We start from the raw sequence: 21,495 nt of genomic DNA, 5'->3' as shown, positions 1-21,495 counted from the left end.
CCAGAAGGTTGGCGGTTCAAATCCCCGCGACGGGGTGAGCTCCCGTTGCTCGGTCCCTGCTCCTGCCAGCTAGCAGTTCGAAAGCACGTCAAAGTGCAAGTAGATAAATAGGTAGCGCTCCAGCGGGAAGGTAAACAGCGCTTCCATACGCTGCTCTGGTTCGCCAGAAGAGGCTTAGTCATGCTGGCCACACGACTCGGAAGCTGCACGCCGGCTCCCTCGCCCAATAAAGCGAGATGAGCGCCACAACCCCAGAGTCAGCCACAACTGGACCTAATGGTCAGGGGTCCCTTTACCTTTATTTTTATTGGATAAATATTGGGTATGCCATTTCCAAGATTCTTTTGAAGAAGCCACGACTGGGATGATACTGCTTTTAATGTACAGTGCAGAAGGAGCCTTAGTTGCTTCCCTCCTTCTCCAAAAAAAGCACGACAAAAATAATGCTACCCTTTTATGTGGCACCCTATAGATGCTCTGCCTTGTGAGCCCTTCCCTACCTGAACCAAGACATGGGGATGGCGGGGGGGGGGGAGAGAAAGGGAGCTCCACTTTCCAAACACCTCTAGTCTGACCACAGCGGCGGTGCCTCCTCCAGGCTTTCAAAAGGAGTAGCCTCCCTCCCCCTTTACCCTGAAGTCGTCCTCACCTGCAGAGTCTTGTCGAACCAGCGATTGCCGCTATTTGAGTAGCTTCCTCCGCCATGCAGCATCTGTGCCGCCAGACGGCTGCTCGCTAGCGCATCCGAGACTTTCAGGACGGGAGCGTCCAAGCAGACGGTGAAGAGGCTGCGCTGAATGGCACGGGCTGATTCCCGGTTCAGCTTGTCTGGTGGCAAGGAGGGAGAGGAAAGCAAAACACGAAGGTTATGCCAGCGCTGCGGTGCAGCAGAGAAGGAGCGTTGCGCTCACAAGCTGACCAACGTGTTGTTTTGAAGAAGTGGCCCACCAGAGAGTTCTCTTCACGCTGGTGTAGACATTAATGCTTGACCCCTGGCTAACTTTCTTAGCCTCCACAGTTAAGTGTTAACACTGGGGAGGTCTTGGAAAACTGGATTAAGAGCACGCTGTCACATGTAGGTGTGGGGGACTCCCTGGTCCTGAATGGGGCAACAGAAGGAACAGGTGTGCAGCCTGGGAGTCATTCTGGACTCATAGCTGTCCATGGAGGCGCAGGTTAATTCTGTGTGCAGGACAGATGTTTACCAGCTCCATCTGGTACGCAGGCTGAGACCCTACCTGCCCACGGACTGTCTCACCAGAGTGCTGCATGCTCTGGTTATCTCTCGCTTGGACTACTGCAATGCGCTCTATGTGGGGCTACCTTTGAAGGTGACTTGGAAACTGCAATTAATCCAGAATGCGGCAGCTAGACTGGTGACTGGGAGCGGCCGCCGAGACCATATAACACCGGTCCTGAAAGACCTACATTGGCTCCCAGTACGTTTCCGAGCACAATTCAAAGTGTTGGTGCTGACCTTTAAAGCCCTAAATGGCCTTGGTCCAGTATACCTGAAGAAGCATCTCCACCCCCATTGTTCAGCCATTGAGGTCCAGCTCCGAAGGCCTTCTGGCGGTTCCCTCGCTGCGAGAAGTGAGGTTACCAGGCAGAGGGCCTTCTCAGTAGTGGCACCCACCCTGTGGAACGCCCTCCCATCAGATGTCAAGGAAATAAGCAGCTATCTGACTTTTAGAAGACACCTGAAGGCAGCCCTGTTTAGGGAAGTTTTTAATGTTTGATGTTTTATTGTGTTTTTAATATTCTGTTGGGAGCTGCCTAGAGTGGCTGGGGAAACTCAGCCAGATGGGCGGGGTATAAATAATAAATTATTATTATATTATTATTGCCAGTGTTATAAGAATTTTAAGGTCTTAGATATATAATAAATGTTCATAAATGTACCAAGCAAACACATACATAAATATATAGACCACATGCCTGGAGCAGCACAAATGGAATAATAATAATAATAATAATAATAATAATAATTCTATAGCTGACCCTGTCTCCCTACAGCATGCACACACAAAGATACCTCTCATGAGAGTGGTATAGGCCTGTCCCCACGTGTGTCGGTGGTCACTAGTCAACACTCCCAGGGGCTCCTTATCGGTCTTCCAAGACTGCGCACGGATTCGCTGGAGCTGCCAGTGCAGCTGGTCGACAGTGAGAGGCGTCCCGTCGCTGTTGTACACTTCAAGTTGGAAGAACTGCAGGAAGCATAAAAAGCACCATCTTGTAGTAAGGTTTAAGCTTACTGGGAAACAATATAAACAGTGGTACCTCGGGTTACAGATGCTTCAGGTTACAGACGCTTCAGGTTACAGACTCCGCTAACCCGGAAGTAGTATCTCGGGTTAAGAACTTTATTTCAGGATGAGAACAGAAATCGTGCGGCGGCAGCGGGAGGCCCCATTAGCTAAAGTGGTGCTTCAGGTTAAGAACAGTTTCAGGTTAAGAACAGCCTCCCGCTGCTGCCACGTGATTTCTGTCCTCATCCTGAAGCAAAGTTCTTAACCTGAGGTACTATTTCTGGGTTAGCGGAGTCTGTAACCTGAAGCGTCTGTAACCTGAAGCGTCTGTAACCCAAGGTACCACTGTATAGCGGTACAGCGATAGTTACCTGGAAGTTGCGGACTACCGTGATGTAGGTGGGGGGTCTTCGGCCGGGTGGAGGCAGCAAGACGGAATCGTGTTTCGGCCCTGGAAGTCTGCATGAGGCAAAGATGCGGGAATATTGCTCCATACAGAGAGGGTAGCCTCGGGAATATTCGACTAACAGGGTCTGGCTGGCATGAAGGGGGAAAAGGGGGATAAACAAGTCAATGCCCTTCAAATCTCAATCTGTAAGGTTGCTGCTGCTGCTTTGGGCAGTAGAGGTGATATGGGGTGTGTTTTTTTAGACAAGGCAGTCCACAAAAGCTTATGCCACAATATACGCGTTAGCCTTTATCGTCACATATATGCTCTTGAGGAACACTTATTATTTTATTTAACAAATTTATAGAGCATTTCACAGCAGAAAGCCGCCGAAGCAGGGCAAAGGAAAGAAGTAGAATAAAACACCAAGTTCCAAAAAGCCATTTTGGAAAACACTAAAAATGATACAGCCATCTTTACAAGTTCTAAGAACAACAGGACATTTTTTTCTTTCAGCTACACAGTTGCTCCATAAGTGACTGGGTCACCCCTCGGGAAAACGTTTCTTTCAACAAAAATGTCTTCAGTAGTCAACTAAATATCGAAATGCCTAATTTCAGCTAGTAACCCATTCCAGAGGGCTGAAGCTGCAACACTAAAATCCCCCCTCTTTTGCTGCATATGAAGCTCACCTCTGAGACACGGAGTACTCTCAGCAGTGCCACATTATTAGGAGCAGTTTCCAGGCAGGGATGTACGGGGCAAGGCAATCCCTGAGATATACCCAGGTCTCAAGTTGTTTGGGCTTTAAATGTTAAAAGGACCTCAAGGAACTGACCCAGCCCTGCAATCATCCTCTGAGGACCTTTTATGTGTGCCTCCTCCATGAGAGGTCCGGAGGGTGGCAACACGAGAACAGAGCCTTTTCTGCAGTGGCTCCCCGCTTGAGGAATCCTCTCCCTAGGGAGGCCCGGCTGGTGCCATCATTATATATCTTTAGGTGCCAGGCAAAAACTTCCTTCTAGAACCAGGCCTTTGGACTTAGTTTAAAGTTTAATCTGTGGCCTTTTAGAAGCGGGCAAGATGCTTTTAATGTATTTCTCCTCCCCTTGGTTTTAATTTATCTAAGTGAGGTTTTGGTTTGTTTGTTTGTTTGTTTGTTTGTTTGTTTGTTTGCCTGCCTGGTTGTACAGCTGAGGTACTAAATTCTTCTGGGTTAAGCCCAAGGGAAGCCCCACATTGAGTATGTTGCAGTAATCCAGTCCTGAGGTTGCCAGTGTCAAGACCACAGTGGCAACAGCCATAGCTGTCTAATGCACACCCAATAGCGCCCTCAAACAGTAGACTCTCCCCTCACACACACACCTGAAGATACCCTATGTTTACATCTCACACCAGCAGGTTGTGTCCTGCATGTGACACTCTCTCTGTACTTCCCAATTATGTTAGTCTAGAATACTCACTGGTCAATCTTTGCCTTGAAATCCAACACGCCAGCAATGAGCTTTGAGGCAAACCTACATGAAGGAGAGATAAAAATAAAATCTTAGGTTAAACGCTTCATAGAGAAACCTCAAGCTCCAGTATTCATGCACCACGGGTCCTGGGCTGCACAATACCCCTTAAACACGCTAAAATAGATTCCCTACTTAATAAAATCATTGCCTTTGTTATTATGACTGACCAACCAAAAGGGGGAAAAGATTGAGGAGGAAAGCTTCCAATTTCTCAGGAGCTCTCCATCAAGCTAAGCTGGGTGATCCTTATTATTTTTATACTTTTTAGAAAAAGTAATTATTTTTCAGTGTGAGAGTGAAGCAGTGGTCAGCAACCTTTTTCAGCCATGGGCCTTTTTTAGCCACTGTCCCTCAGACCTTGTGGGGACCAGACTATATTTTTTTGGGGGGGATGAATGAATTCCTATGCCCCACAAATAACCCAGAGATGCATTTTAAATAAAAGGACACATTCTACTCATGTAAAAACGCGCTGATTCCCGGACTGTCCACAGGCCGGATTTAGAAGGCGATTGGGCTGGATCCGGCCCCCAGGTCTTAGTTTGCCTACCCATGGAGTGAAGCATGCCTCCAGTTATAATTCAGGAGCAGGGAAGTGTGATACAGATCTAGAAAGTTTGGGAAACGAAGCTTATCTGTGCTTTATGCGCAACTATGTGTTTCAGAGCTTCAGAGAGCAGAATCACACTCTCCTTCAAAACTCACCAGAAGAGTGAGGAAAACGGTTGTTTTTATTTCCACACAGAGAGATTTTTTGAACAAAGAGAGATGTTTTTAAGGACTGTATTTATACCTTACTTTTCAAGTGGGTAAAGCCTTTACTGATCAGCTCACAACATAGCTGAGCTAGTATAAATACAATTTTAAACCCATGTACCTTCTCAGCCTCTCTTTAGAATTTTGAATTTAACTATTCAATTAGGAATAATTATTACATTGCCCAGGTAATGTTTAATGGTGGTGTTGTAAAATTCACAAAACTATAATTATGCTAAATACAAGAGAGAGCTGATAGTACCAGATTAGAACCAAGACTCCTTGATCAGAAGTCAAATACCAGAACACAGGTTTTTAATCACTAAGAAATCTATGTAAGGGCACAAGATATGCCCCGTATCTTTCTATAAACAGGTTTATTTACATCATAAATTAAGTCCTACTACCATTTTGCACACATCAGGCACTTGATCTGCATTCAAATTTTCTACCACGGAGCTAAATGTGGAGAAGCTATCTCTGTGCCACCACTGATCTTATTTTACACCACTTTTCATGAAATCCATGTTATCCACCACAAGTTATTGGAGAAAGCAGGATGGTGGCGAACCAGAAACAAATTCCTCTAAAAAGAGGGGGCACCCGGACTTGAACCAGGGACCTCTTGATCTGCAGTCAAATGCTCTACCGCTGAGCTATACCCCCAGCACATAGGCATGTCTGCCCAGCAAGCCTTCTGATGGATACTGGTTTTGCTGTATAGTTCTCCTACTGTGTACTTATGACTAATGGCTTTAAATGCTCTACCTATAGGAAACTCTGATCTTCCTCTGTCTTAGTATATATCAAAATTGTAAGGATATCATCAGGCTGCAGTGTGTATGGCCACCAGCAGAGGGCCACACAAACGGCAGTGTGACAACAAGAGCAGGTGGGCAGCTCAGGCAGGCTGTCAGGGTGTAGCCCTGGCAAGAGACAATGGAATAGGCAGGACAGACTGAGGCTGCTGCTGCCCCCTCCTCACAGCTTTCTCCATTCCCCTCTTCCTCCGCCAGAAGCAGCGGCATGTAGTGAAAAGAGGAAGGTCTAAGCTGCGCCATGCTCCCCATGCGACCACAACTGGTGGGGTGGCGAGAGGACCCCCCACTGCCACAGAAATTGATAGGGGAAAACCTCTGAATCATGAATTGCAGGCTTTCTTCTCTCGGTAGTAGGGGCAATGAAGGTGAGAAGTCACTGAATGCTGGTTGTGGGGCATGCAGGGAACCTGACATATCTTTGTGGTGGCAAGACCGTCGGACTGGTCTATGGCCCATGCCCGCTTTTGGTCAACAGCCGCAATCTGCGGTGTTATGGCTGGTAGATTGGGTGAACTATGGATCTGGAATGTTGGTGAGGTGTAAAAGGAGGGGAATTTGCAAGGGGTGGCGGGGTTTGTTGACACTTCCATTCCACCTTAAGGAACAGACATGGGATTGTTACGTGTCACATGTCTGTTTACATTCCAGCACATTATGCCTGGAACCCCCGTTGTGTGTATAGCTTTTGCTTTTGTTTCTCTCTGAGACGACATGAGAGAGAGACAACATGTTTCTTTGTCCTGATTTATGATTAATAAATCTGTAGTTATAGTATGCTTCCACAAGCCTCACGCCTATTCTGTGTGCACAGTTCTATCTGCTGATAGTGTGCCCTGGCTCTGAAGCCCGGAGCGCTGATTTATGTCGGAGCAGCGGCGATGGTCTTCGCACTGGGAAGACTGGAAGGAGATGGTCCAGCCGGGGCTAGCCAGCTGGCCTTCCGGCCCTCTGCATGCCAACAGGTTTGGCAGAGGGTAGTGGATGGGTGGGGGTGGTGAGCAATCCGAGCAGGGGCACAGTCTCAGATACATCGTATTCCACTAAACCTATCTATGAGGTTTCCCATTACAAGCTATTGCAGAAAACAAGGTGCTGGCAACACCTGGAAATACATTCCTCTAAAAAAAGAGGGGGCACCCGGACTTGAACCAGGGACCTCTTGATCTGCAGTCAAATGCTCTACCGCTGAGCTATACCCCCGGCACATAGGCATGCCTGCCCAGGAAGCCTTCTTATGGATACCAGTTTTGCCACATAGTTCTCTACCAAGCACTTTCGACTAATGGTTTTAAACGCCCTACCTACAGGCAACTCATTCCACATCAAGCTTTCTACTGAGGAATAACCTCTCGCAAATCTCTGTCTTGCAAAGTGTTCTGGAGCAGAGTCAGCTCACACAGAGGTCGCAGCTTTAGGCCCAACAATATTCCCCCGCATACTGATTATTACATATGAGATTATTACATATGAGAACACTACCTGCACTTCTTCTAGTGGCACATGGCAGGAGAAGATCAGTAAAGGTGGGCATATAGATATAGATAACTACCAGTGATCTTATTTCATAGTATATAATAAAATTGTAAGGATGTCATCATGCTGCAATTTGAATGGTCACCAACAGGTGGCCTCATGAACTGCAGTGTGAGAAGAGGACAGGAAGCCAACAGCTGAGGGAGGCAGACAAGAGTAAGCACTGTCTCAAATTCCTCCTGTCACTGGTGGGGAGGAGAGGAATGAGGGGGGAGATAGTAATTCTCCCCTTCGTCCTCCGGCCCTGCTGCTGTTGGAAGCAAGAGAAAAAAGACTGCCATTAAATACACAAGCTTCTTTCTTTCAGCTGTGGGGGGAATGAACATGAGACACCACTTTCCTACACTGTGCCACTACCTACTGATCAAATGTTCATGCGCCATGCAATGCGCCAAGATCCCTGCCACCTCTCCCTCTCAGGAAACAGCAGTGGCCTGCAATGCTGGGAAGCTGGGAGATCAAGGCAGAACCAGCTGCACTTCCTCACCAGCCCCTTTAAAAAATGGGGGTGGGTCACATCTGGGTTTGGAGCAATGTGCAGGGTTGTGCACATATTGGACGCACATAAAATGGTTGCAGCCTCTATTTCCTTAAACCCATCTACCAGGTTACCCACCACAAGCTATTGGAGAAAGTGAGGAGGTGGCAAACCAGAACCAAATTCCTCTAAAAAGAGGGGGCACCCGGACTTGAACCAGGGACCTCTTGATCTGCAGTCAAATGCTCTTTCGCTGAGCTATACCCCCAGCACATAGACATGTGTGCCCAGGAAGCCTTCTTATGGACACCAGTTTTGCCACATAGTTCTCTACCATGCACTTTCGACTAATGGTTTTAAACGCCCTACCTACAGGCAACTCATTCCACATCAAGCTTTCTACTGAGGAATAGGTAAAGGTACAGGGACCCCTGACCATTAGGTCCAGTTGTGACCGACTCTGGGGTTGCAGCACTCATCTCGCTTTATTGGCCGAGGGAGCCGGCGTACAGCTTCCGGGTCATGTGCCCAGCATGACTAAGCCACTTATGGCGAACCAAATCAATGCATGGAAACGCCGTTTACCTTCCCACCAGAGCAGTACCTATTTATCTACTTTCACTTTGATGTGCTTTCGAACTGCTAGGTGGGCAGGAGCAACGGGACTGAGCAACGGGAGCTCACCCCATTGAGGGGATTCGAACCGCCGACCTTCTGATCGGCAAGTCCTAGGCTCCGTGGTTTAGCCCACAGCGCCACCCGCATCACCTACTGAGGAATAACCTCCCGCAAATCTCTGAGTTGAAAAGTGTTCTAGAGCAGAGCCAGCTCACACGGAGGTCGCAACTTTAGGCCCAAGAACAATCCCCTGCAAACTGATTATTACATATGAGAACACTACCTGCCTGCACTTCTTCTAGTGGCACATGGCTGGGGAAGATCAGTAAAGACGGGCAATTGTATTTTTTTTTAACCACCACTAATCTTTTTTCATAGTACTGTATATAGTAATATTGTAAGGATGTCACCACGCTGCAATTTGAATGGTCACCAACAGGGGGCCTCATGAACTGCAGTGTGAGAAGAGGACAGGAAGCCAACAGCTGAGGGAGGCAGACAAGAGTAAGCACTGTCTCAAATTCCTCTTGTCACTGGTGGGGAGGAGATGGTGAGCAATGCGAACAGGGGCACAGTCTCAGTTACATCGTATTCCACTAAACCTATCTATAAGGTTTCCCATTACAAGCTATTGCGGAAAACAAGGTGCTGGCAACACCTGGAAATACATTCCTCTAAAAAAAGAGGGGGCACCCGGACTTGAACCAGGGACCTCTTGATCTGCAGTCAAATGCTCTACCGCTGAGCTATACCCCCGGCACATAGGCATGTCTGCCCAGGAAGCCTTCTTATGGATACCAGTTTTGCCACATAGTTCTCTACCAAGCACTTTCGAGTAATGGTTTTAAACGCCCTACCTACAGGCAACTCATTCCACATCAAGCTTTCTACTGAGGAATAACCTCCCGCAAATCTCTGTCTTGCAAAGTGTCCTGGAGCACAGTCAGCTCACACGGAGGTCGCAGCTTTAGGCCCAACAATAATCCCCCGCATACTGATTATTACATATGAGATTATTACATATGAGAACACTACCTGCACTTCTTCTAGTGGCACATGGCAGGAGAAGATCAGTAAAGGTGGGCATATAGATATAGATAACTACCAGTGATCTTATTTCGTAGTATATAATAAAATTGTAAGGATGTCATCATGCTGCAATTTGAATGGTCACCAACAGGTGGCCTCATGAACTGCAGTGTGAGAAGAGGACAGGAAGCCAACAGCTGAGGGAGGCAGACAAGAGTAAGCACTGTCTCAAATTCCTCCTGTCACTGGTGGGGAGGAGAGGAATGAGGGGGGAGATAGTAATTCTCCCCTTCGTCCTCCCGCCCTGCTGCTGTTGGAAGCAAGAGAAAAAAGCCTGCCACTTAATGCACAGGCTTCTTTCTTTCAGCTGTGGGGGGAATGAGCATGAGACGCCACTTCCCTACACTGTGCCACTGCCTACTTATCAAATGCTCATGCGCCATGCAATGCGCCAAGATCCCTGCCACCTCCTCTTTTCAGGAAACAGCAGTGGCCTGCAATGCTGGGAAGCTGGGAGATCAAGGCAGAACCAGCTGCACTTCCTTACCAGCCCCTTTAAAAAATGGGGGCTGGTCACATCTGTGTTTGGAGCAATGTGCAGGGTTGTGCACATATTGGACGCACATAAAATGGTTGCAGCCTCTATTTCCTTAAACCCGTCTACCAGGTTACCCACCACAAGCTATTGGGGAAAGTGAGGAGGTGGCAAACCAGAACCAAATTCCTCTAAAAAGAGGGGGCACCCGGACTTGAACCAGGGACCTCTTGATCTGCAGTCAAATGCTCTACCGCTGAGCTATACCCCCAGCACATAGGCATGTCTGCCCAGCAAGCCTTCTTATGGATACTGGTTTTGCCGCATAGTTCTCCTACTGTGTACTTATGACTAATGGTTTAAATGCTCTACACCTACAGGAAACTCTGATCTTCTTCTGTCTTGTTGTTGTTATTGTTTAGTCATTTAGTCGTGTCCATCTCTTCGTGACCCCATGGACCAGAGCACTCCAGGCACTCCTGTCTTCCATTGCCTCCCGCAGTTTGGTCCAACTCATGCTGGTATCTTCGAGAACCCTGTCCAACCATCTCATCCTCTGTTGTCCCCTTCTCCTTGTGCCCTCCATCTTTTCCAACATCAGGGTCTTTTCCAGGGAGTCTTCTCTTCTCATGAGCTGGCCAAAGTATTGGAGCCTCAGCTTCACTCTTCTGTCTTAGTATATATCAAAACTGTAAGGATATCATCAGGCTGCAGTTTGTATGGCCACCAGCAGAGGGCACACAAACGGCAGTGTGACAACAAGAGCAGGTGGGCAGCTCAGGCAGGCTGTCAGGGTGTAGCCCTGGCAAGAGACAATGGAATAGGCAGGACAGACTGAGGCTGCTGCTGCCCCCTCCTCACAGCTTTCTCCCTTCCCCTCTTCCTCCGCCAGAAGCAGCGGCATGTAGTGAAAAGAGGAAGGTCTAAGCTGCGCCATGCTCCCCATGCGACCACAACTGGTGGGGTGGCGAGAGGACCCCCCACTGCCACAGAAATTGATAGGGGAAAACCTCTGAATCATGAATTGCAGGCTTTCTTCTCTCGGTAGTAGGGGCAATGAAGGTGAGAAGTCACTGAATGCTGGTTGTGGGGCATGCAGGGAACCTGACATATCTTTGTGGTGGCAAGACCGTCGGACTGGTCTATGGCCCATGCCCGCTTTTGGTCAACAGCCGCAATCTGCGGTGTTATGGCTGGTAGATTGGGTGAACTATGGATCTGGAATGTTGGTGAGGTGTAAAAGGAGGGGAATTTGCAAGGGGTGGCGGGTTTTGTTGACACTTCCATTCCACTTTAAGGAACAGACATGGGATTGTTATGTGTCCCATGTCTGTTTACATTCCAGCACATTATGCCTGGAACCCCCGTTGTGTGTATAGCTTTTGCTTTTGTTTCTCTCTGAGACGACATGAGAGAGAGACAACATGTTTCTTTGTCCTGATTTATGATTAATAAATCTGTAGTTATAGTATGCTTCCACAAGCCTCACGCCTATTCTGTGTGCACAGTACTATCTGCTGATAGTGTGCCCTGGCTCTGAAGCCCGGAGCGCTGATTTATGTCAGAGCAGCGACGATGGTCTTCGCTCCGGGAAGACTGGAAGGAGACGGACCACCTAGGGCTAGCCAGCTGGCCTTCCGGCCCTCTGCATGCCAACAGGATTGGCAGGGGGTAGTGGATGGGTGGGGGTGGTGAGCAATCCGAGCAGGGGCACAGTTTCAGATACATCGTATTCCACTAAACCTATCTATGAGGTTTCCAATTACAAGCTATTGCAGAAAACAAGGTGCTGGCAACACCTGGAAATACATTTCTCTAAAAAAAGAGGGGGCACCCGGACTTGAACCAGGGACCTCTTGATCTGCAGTCGAATGCTTTACCGCTGAGCTATACCCCCGGCACATAGGCATGTCTGCCCAGGAAGCCTTCTTATGGATACCAGTTTTGCCACATAGTTCTCTACCATGTACTTTCGAGTAATGGTTTTAAACGCCCTACCTACAGGCAACTCATTCCACATCAAGCTTTCTATTGAGGAATAACCTCCCGCAAATCTCTATCTTGCAAAGTGTTCTGGAGCAGAGTCAACTCGCACGGAGGTTGCAGCTTTAGGCCCAACAACAATCCCCTGCAAAATGATTATTACATATGAGAACCCTACCTGCACTTATTCTAGTGGCACATGCCAGGAGAAGATCTGTAAAGGTGGGCATATAGATAGATAGATGATAGATAGATGATAGATAGATAGATAGATAGATAGATAGATAGATAGATAGATGATAGATAGATAGATAGATAGATAGATAGATAAAGGTGTGCATATAGATATAGATAACTACCAGTGATCTTATTTCGTAGTATATAATAAAATTGAAAGGATGTCACCACGCTGCAATTTGAATGGTCACCAACAGGTGGCCTCATGAACTGCAGGGTGAGAAGAGGACAGGAAGCCAACAGCTGAGGGAGGCAAACAAGAGAAAGAAGTGTCTCACATTCCTCCTGCCACTGGTGGGGAGGAGAGGAATGAAGGGGAGATAGTAATGCAATGCTGGGAAGCTGGGAGAGCAAGGCAGAACCAACTGTACTTCCTCACCAGCCCCTTTAAAAAATGGGGAGGGGTCACATCTGGGTTTGTAGCAATGTGCACGGTCACGCACATTTCGGATGCGCATAAGATGGTTGCAGCCTCTATTTCCTTAAACCAGTCTACCAGGTTACCCACCACAAGCTATTGGAGAAAGTGAGGAGGTGGCAAACCAGAACCAAATTCCTCTAAAAAGAGGGGGCACCCGGACTTGAACCAGGGACCTCTTGATCTGCAGTCAAATGCTCTACCGCTGAGCTATACCCCCGGCACATAGGCATGTCTGCTTAGGATGCCTTCTTATGGATACCAGTTTTGCCACATAGTTTTTACCATGTACTTACGACTAATGATTTTAAATACTCTGCCTACAGGAAACTCTGATCGCATCATTTCTTTCTTCTGCGGAACAACCTGCTGCTAATTTCTGGGTTCTTGAGCAGAGTCAGATCACATAATGCACTAGGTATTTCTTTGGGCCCACCATCCCCTTGCAAACTGAGATTACGTCTGAGAAAAACAGCTTAAGCACCCTATACCTGCACATGGCGGAGGAAGATCAATAAAGGTGAGGAAACCATATAATAAAAATGTAAGGATGTCGTCACATTGCGGTTTGTATGGTCACTGATAGATGGCCACACTAACTGCAGTGCGACAACAGAACAGTAGGCTGGCAGCTCAGGAGTAAGGAGCAGAGAGCATGGTGACAGAGGGAATTTGATGCACTTGCCACCATGCAATGTGCTGAGCTCTGCGCACCTTCCCCTTTCGGTAAGCAGTGGGAACCTGTGATGTTGGGGAGGCAGGAGAACAGCAAAGCCCCGCCTGCCACTAAAAAGAGGGGGCACCCGGACTTGAACCAGGGACCTCTTGATCTGCAGTCAAATGCTCTACCGCTGAGCTATACCCCCAGCACATAGACATGTTTGCCCAGGAAGCGTTCTTATGGATACGGGTTTTGCCACATTGTTCTCTACTGTGTACTTACGACTAATGGTTTTAATTGCCTATAGGCAACTTTTGCCACATCATCATTTATTTCCTGCTGAGCAACCACCTGTTGTTGTGTACATAGTCAACTCATGCAGAGTCCTGGCCCAACCATCATCTGCTTGCAGGCAGAGAGGACACCTGGGAAAACTATCTACACTTCCTATTGTTGCACAAGGCAGGGGAAGATGAGTAAAGTTGGGGAAATCACCTGTCTACCATCACTGATCTTCCTGTTCTACATCAAATTTCATTAAAAGCATCTCCAATGTTACCCACCACACATCTCCCATGTTACCCACCACAGGTGGCAAACCAGAAACAAATTCCTCTAAAAAGAGGGGGCACCCGGACTTGAACCAGGGACCTCTTGATCTGCAGTCAAATGCTCTACCGCTGAGCTATACCCCCGACACATAGGCATGTCTGCCCAGGAAGCCTTCTTATGGATACTGGTTTTACCGCATAGTTCTCCTACTGTGTACTTATGACTAACCACTGCAAACATTATACCTACCAGGCAGCGCTTCCACATCAATCTGTGCATTGCAAAGGTTTTCTGGAGCAGCCTGGTGGCCTCCAGATGTTTAGGACGTCCAACTCTCATCAGTCCAAACAGCTGGAGGACACAGCTAGTCTATGTGTTCGGAACCTTGAGGCTGGACTACTGTAATGTGCTCTATGTGGGGCTGCCCTTGGGTCCGGCTCAAAAGCTCTGGCTGGTGCAGAATGTGGTGGCTGAGTTGCTGAAGGAACATCTGACCAACAACGTGTGACAGTGTTGTTAAAGCATCTGCACTGGCTCATCTAATACTGAGCCAGGTTCGAGGTCCTTGGATTAATTTACAAAGCCCTGAACAACATACAGTGGAAACTCGGGTTGCGAACATGATCCGTGCGGGATGCACATTTGCAACCCGCAGCATTCACAACCCGCAGCTGCATGTGTGTGCATGCGAGGGTTGTGATTCGGCGCTTCTGCGCATGCACAAAGCACGGTTTAGCGCTTCTGTGCATGCGTGACCGCCGAAACCCGGAAGTAACTCGTTCCACTACTTCCAGGTTTCGGCGGTCCGTAACCCGAAAAAACACAACCTGAAGCGGCTGTAACCGGAGATATGACTGTACGTCCTGGGTACCTTAATCTCTAAGTTCCAGCTTGATCCCTGAGATTATCTCCCAGAACATCACTGGTTTTCCCTGAGATGGCAAGTCTAATTTGACAACAGGGAACTGAGCCTTTAATGTCAAAGAATACTAGAACTGTAGAATTGGAAGGGACCTCCAAGCGTCATCTAGTAAAAGGTAAAAAAAAGGTAAAGGACCCGTGGACAGGTCAGTCCAGTCAAAGGCAACTATGGGGTTGTGGCACTCTTCTCGCTTTCAAGCTGAGGGAGCCGGCATTTGTCCACAAACAGCTCTCCAGGTCATGAGGCCAGAATGACTAAAGTGCTTCTGGCACAATGGGACACCGTGACGGAAACCTTCCTGCCGCAGCAGTACCTGTTTATCTACTTGCGCAGGTGTGCTTTTGAACTGCTAGGTTGGCAGGAGCAGGGACCGAACAACGGGAGCTCACTCCATCATAGGGATTCGAACTGCCGACCTTCTGACCAGGAAGCCCAAGAGGCTCAGTGGTTTAGACCACGGCGCCAACCCCTGCAACGCAGGAATCTCAGCTAAAGCACGCATGACAGCACCCAGGTCACTGTGGGACACTGCTAATAAAGGTGCAGCTTCAACTTTTAAATGCCTGTTGAAAACTTTAGTTTTAAAAAACCTAAATCTCTCTCTGTATGTCGGTAAAGGTAAATGGTAAAGGACCCCTGGACGGTTAGGTCCACCCAAAGGCAACTACAGGGTTGCGGCGCTCATCTTGCTTTCAGGCCGAGAGAGCCGACATTTGTCCACAGACACTTTTCCGGCACCGAAATGCCGTTTACCTTCCCGCCACAGCGGTATCTATTTATCTACCTGCACTGGCGTGGTTTCAAACTGCTAGGTTGGCGGGAGCTGGGACAGTGCAACAGGAGCTCACCCCATCGCAGGGATTCGAACCGCTGACCTTCTGACCGGCAAGCCCAAGAGGCTCAGTGGTTTGGACCACAGCGCCACTTGCATCCCTATTCTCTATATGTAGGGGTTTATAACACCCAGATAGGATTTATTCCTCCTTTCCCCGCAAAGAGGGGGTAAGAAAAGCTTGATCTGCAGTCAAATGCTCTACCACTGAGCTACCTCCTTCAACAGACAGGGAACTGAGTTATCTCTAAGAACTTTTAATTATGGATATAGGATTTGCCCAATCATATGTTTCTAGAAAGAAGTGTTACCCACCATGAGCTTTTGAGGTCATGGAAAAAGAAAGATATAGACGTAATTATATTCTGGAAATGTGGGAGAATACAAGGGGTCAAAAAAAATGGATGTACCATGCTATATTAGAAGCAAAAGAACTTGTTTTGATGAATTGGGAGAGCCGCAAAAAGATTCCATTGAGCACACGGATTGATAATATGGACAGATTAGCTACATACGAATGAATTGCATGTCGGCGCAAATTAAGAATGGATAAATATGAAGAAATATGGAAGGAATATTTAAGCGATAAGGCGGATAGTGGTGGGAAGTAGGGGGAGGAGAGAGGTGGGAAAATATTGTTAAAAAAGGTGTAGTCATAGGTATACAGTGGTGCCTCGCAAGACGAAATTAATTCGTTCCGCAAGTTTTTTCTTCTTGCGAGTTTTTCGTCTTGCGAAGCACGGTTTCCCATAGGAATGCATTGAAAATCAATCAATGTGTTCCTATGGAGACCGTCCGGGGACAGAGGGGAGGCGCCGCACGCCTTCCCCTCTGTCCCCGGACCTGTTTTAAAGCAAGGGGCAGTGGGGAGAAGATTGCTTCTCCCCATTGCCTGCCCTGCAATCTCCGGGGACAGAGGGCAAGGCGTGTGCGCCTTCCCCTCTGTCCCCGGACCTGTTTTAAAACAAGGGAAGGGGCAGCGGGGAGAATCGCTTCTATCCCCGGAGATTGCGGGGCTGGCAACGGGGAGAAGCGATCTTCTCCCCGCCGCCCCTTGCTTCAAAAGAGGTCCGGGGAAAGCAGGGAAGACGCGCTGCGCTTCCCCGCTATCCCCGGAGCTTGCGGGGAAAGCTTCGTTTTGCGAAGCAAGCCCATAGGGAGATGCATCTTGCGAAGCGGCTAAGAAAACGAAAAACTCCTTCGTCTAGCGAGTTTTTCGTCTTCCGAGGCGTTCGTCTTGCGGGGTACCACTGTATATTGATAGTATACAAGCACATATTTATTGGGTAGCCGGCTTCTGTTTTAACCTTTCATGATCTTTAATGTTTGTTTGCTTTTACGCTGTGTTTTGATCTTATTTTGTTGAAAGCTGCCTTGTGGACATTTTGCCAAGAAAGCAGGGTAGAAATAGAGAAAGTAATATTGAAAGATGTGAGATCGCTTTCCTGATACTTTCCCATATGTTCCTAGTATGGAGGTTACTCCTGAATTTTATTTACTATGAACCTTTAAGGAAAGGGAAGGTGAGAAATCCAACAAAATCCCTCCTAAAAATTAAAAAGAGGGGGCACCCGGACTTGAACCAGGGACCTCTTGATCTGCAGTCAAATGCTCTACCGCTGAGCTATACCCCCAGCACACAGATGTGCCTCACCTGAAGCTTAGTTATGGATACTGGTTTTGCCACATTGTTCTCTGCCATATATTAATGAGTAATTGCTTTTGAATATTCCATCTGCAGGGAATCTTCCCGGAGCAGCTTTACTGGTAGGCAACAAACCCCTTGCATTGCAAAGGGTTTGGGAGCATATTCCAGGGCGCAGCCTCCGTTGACACAAAGCGTGGACCACACACACCTATGTTTGTTTGCCTTCCATCTGCAAGTGGAGAACACACCCAACACTTCCTGTAGCCACAGATTATGGCCAATTATTAGTACAGTGGTACCTCGGGTTAAGTACTTAATTCGTTCCGGAGGTCCGTTCTTAACCTGAAACTGTTCTTAACCTGATGCAGCACTTTAGCTAATGGGGCCTCCTGCTGCCACCGCACCGCCCGAGCACGATTTCTGTTCTCATCCTAAAGCAAAGTCCTTAACCTGAGGTACTATTTCTGGGTTAGCGGAGTCTGTAACCTGAAGCGTATGTAACCTGAAGCGTATGTAACCCGAGGTACCACTGTAGTGGGATCTCCGGTACCAGTGTTACTGATTTTGTTAAGAAAAGAGCAAAAGTGTCAAGACCTCCAACCTCCTGAACCTGAAGAACCATAGAAATGTAGGGTTGAAAGGGACTCTAAGGGCCATCTAGTCCAACCCCCTGCAAAACAGGAATATGCAGCTGTCCCACAAAGGATTGAACCTGTAACCTTGGTGTTATCGGCACCACGCTCAAACCAACTGAGCTATGCAAGGATGAAGCATCTCCCAGACCTCACAATCGGTTCAGAAAAGTAGGACGGTAGCAAAATATTTTGCTTCTTTTTGAGCGTTTTCAAAATTCATTGGCGAGCTGCAGTTTCCCCTCAACTCTCGCCAGGTCAGAAAAAGACAGGGGCTTGTCCCCACAGTCACACCGGGCCTCAGAGTATCTCCATGGGGCCAACCCTACTGTTAGGCGAAAGGAGGTATGCTTCAGGCAGCTGCTTTTGCGTATCATGAGAGGGACACTGTTTTTTTAGCTTTACTGCCATGGGGATTTTCTGCCACAGAGGCCAACATAAACTCAGTCAGATGGACAGAGAATAATAATAATAATAATAATTACAGTGGTACCTTGGGTTAAGAACTTAATTTGTTCTGGAGGTCCATTCTTAAGCTGAAGCACCACTTTAGCTAATGGGGCCTCCCGCTGCCACAGCTCCACCGCTGCACAATTTCTGTTCTCATCCTGAAGCAAATTTCTTAACCCAAGGTGCTATTTCTGGGTTAGCGGAGTCTGTAACCTGAAGCGCCTGTAACCTGAAGCGCCTGTAACCTGAGGTACCACTGTAGTAGTAGTAGTAGTAGTAATAATAATAATAATAATAATGGCCAGTACTTCAGGGCTATGTGCCTTGACATGTGGGGACACCGAATTGCTGCTCCAGTTCCGACAGCAAAATATACAGTCATACCTCGTGTTGCGCCGCTTCATGTTGCGTCTTTTTGTGTTATGTCCCGCAGCAACCCAGAAGTACCGGAACGGTTTACTTCTGGGTTTTGCCACTCGCGCATGTGCAGAGGCACTAAATTGCGCTTTGCACCTGCGCAGGTACAGCGCTTCGAGTTGCAGGAAATTCACATTACGGATGGGCCTCCGGAACCGATCCCATCCATAACACAAGGTACCACTGTATTGGTATCACTCAGATGTTCTGTTCAATGACAAAATTACCTGCCAAAGTATTTCAAGATTTTACCCACAAGAGGAGGCATTGGGGATTGGAAGAACCAAAAATGTAAAAGGTGTTTTCTCTCTCCCCCCCCCCCCATAAGGGAGAACTAGTCTTGAACAAGGAATATGGGACCTGTCCTGGCCCTTATTGCAATATTTTCCAAAGGAAAAACAATTATACATTTTAACTAACCTGAAACACTGGGGCTAGGGAAGGATTAAAAATGCGAATTCCTCCAAAAAGAGGGGGCACCCGGACTTGAACCAGGGACCTCTTGATCTGCAGTCAAATGCTCTACCGCTGAGCTATACCCCCAGTACAATTGTTCCTTCCCAAGAAGCCATCATAAGGATACAGGTTTGGTCACCTGGTCCACTTTGATCTGCTGCCAGCAACAGGTTTATTAACTGCAGGGATAGCTGTGGTTAATTGCCACCCACCCACTTTGTAATTATACTTCGTTTTACATCATGCTTAACTAGTTCGGTGTCCGGGTGAGCTCATTTCTAAACACCGTGACTCAGCCTGAAGCAGTTGTGTGACAACCCGGATTCAAGCCAGGGGTGTGTTCACACGGGCAGCTTAAATAACAGCTGCTGCGACAGGATTAACATGAGGTGGCGAACCTGTGCCATTCAGGTGTTGAAGAACTACAACTCCCACAACACCTGACCACTGGCCCTGCTGTCTTGGGCTGATGAGAGTTGGGAGTAAAACTCTGGAGGGCCAAAGGTTCCCCTGGATGAACAGAACCCATCTGGCTAGGTTTCCCCAGTCACCCAAGGGCCTTCTCGTGGTTCCCTCGCTGCGAGAAGTGAGGTTACAGGGAACCAAGCAGAGAGCCTTCTCAGTGGTAGCACCCGCCCTGCGGAACACCCTCCCACCAGATGTCGAGAGAACAACTACCAGACTTTTAGAAGACATCTGAAGGCAGCCTTGTTTAGGGAAGCTTTTAATGTTTGATGCATTACTGTATTTTAATATTTTGTTGGAAGACACCCAGAGTGGCTGGGGAAGCCCAGCCAGATAGGTGGGGTATAAATAAATTATTATTATTATTATTATTATTATTATTATTATTATTATTACTACTACTACTATTACTCTGGGCTACTACTACTACTACTACTCTGGGCTACTACTACTACTATTACTAATATTACTCTGGGCGGCTTCCAACAAAGTATTAAAAATACAATAAAACATCAGACATTAAAAACTTCCTTAAACAGGGCTGCCTTCAGATGTCTTCTAAAAGTCAGATAGTTGTTTATTTCCCTGACATCTGATGGGAGGGTGTTCCACAGGGCGGGTGCCACCACCGAGAAGGCCCTCTGCCTGGTTCCCTGCAACCTCACTTCTCACAGGGAGGGAATTGCCAGAAGGCCCTCGAAGCTGGACCTCAGAAGTGGGTTGTGCAGGGAACATAACCTGAACAGCCTAAAACCAAGGCAGCTTCCCCACCGACTGCCAAAATTCCCCACCCGTCTTGAGTATCCTTCCATCCCCCACCCACTGTCCCCCTTCCTTACCTCAATTGTCCTTTCCAGTCATTGAAATCCTGCTTGGGCAGCACGACAGCGGGGCTGGAGTGAACAGCCAGCGGTAGGCGGCTTTCCAGGTACGCTGACTGAACCCACCAGTCTGTGATCTGGAATGAATGGGATACAGTTAGGACAAGGGAATACAACACTTCTCTCTGCCCTGATGTGTCACCCCCCCAGGGCTTTTTTCCATGAAATAGTAACAGGAACTGAGTTCCGGCACCTCTCAGATGGGCACCATTGAGGGAGGTGTTCATGGTGAGTTTTCAAAACCACCGAGCCTCTTGCGTTTGCCAATCTGAAGGTCGGTGGTTCGAATCTGCTCAATGGTAGTGAGCTCCCACTGCTCTGTCCCAGTTCCTGCCAACCTAGCAGTTCAAAACCACACCAGTGCAAGTAGATAAATAGGTACCGCTGTGGCGGGAAGGTAATCTGCACAGGTGGCAGATTATCAAGGTCTGCTCCTGGGCCGTGCCCTGTCCGTCCTAACGGAGCAGCTACGGCACCAACTTTAAAACAGCCATGCCTTTCCCCAAATAATTATGGGATCTGTAATTTGTTATTTAGGATCCTGAGAGCTGTTAGGAGACCCCGATTCCCCTCCCACAGCTACAACCCCCTGCGTTCCCAGTGACTGTGAAACCACTCTGGAAACTGTGTTGTTGTTGTTGTTTAAATTTGTGTACCGGCCTATACCTGTAGATATCAAGGCAGTTCGCAACATAAAATTACAAAATACAGTGGTACCTCGGGTTACATATGCTTCAGGTTACATACGCTTCAGGTTACACACTCCACTAACCCAAAAATAGTGCTTCAGGTTAAGAACTTTGCTTCAGGATAAGAACAGAAATCTGGCTCTGGCCGTGCGGCAGCAGTGGGAGGCCGCATTAGCTAAAGTGGTGCTTCAGGTTAAGAACAGTTTCAGGTTAAGAACGGACCTCCGGAACGAATTAAGTACTTAACCTGAGGTACCAGGTATACAGAGGAACCTTGGTTTTTGAACATAATCCGTTCCGGAAGAACACTGGACTTCCGAAACAT

The 21,495-nt window shown here is 47.8% G+C and overlaps 1 protein-coding gene across 1 annotated transcript in view; it reads right to left on the bottom strand.

Moving 5' to 3' along the window:
• LOC310837475 (carnitine O-acetyltransferase-like) overlaps positions 1 to 21,495 on the bottom strand; it is a 37,088-nt gene that overhangs the window by 10,309 nt on the left and 5,284 nt on the right. The window contains exons 3-7 of the mRNA XM_083724114.1: positions 20,440 to 20,558; positions 4,104 to 4,157; positions 2,624 to 2,789; positions 2,036 to 2,210; positions 650 to 828 (exon numbers count right to left, since the gene is read on the bottom strand). Of these exons, the coding sequence (XP_083580240.1) occupies positions 650 to 828; positions 2,036 to 2,210; positions 2,624 to 2,789; positions 4,104 to 4,157; positions 20,440 to 20,558 (693 nt within the window). The remainder of the gene's footprint in view (positions 1 to 649; positions 829 to 2,035; positions 2,211 to 2,623; positions 2,790 to 4,103; positions 4,158 to 20,439; positions 20,559 to 21,495) is intronic.

This window comes from Podarcis gaigeae, assembly GCF_964106915.1.
Source record: "Podarcis gaigeae genome assembly, chromosome: 2".
In the NCBI taxonomy this organism is placed as follows: Eukaryota; Metazoa; Chordata; class Lepidosauria; order Squamata; family Lacertidae; genus Podarcis; species Podarcis gaigeae.
Note: the sequence above shows the minus strand (reverse complement) of the source record. Positions and strands in the feature narration are given on the sequence as shown.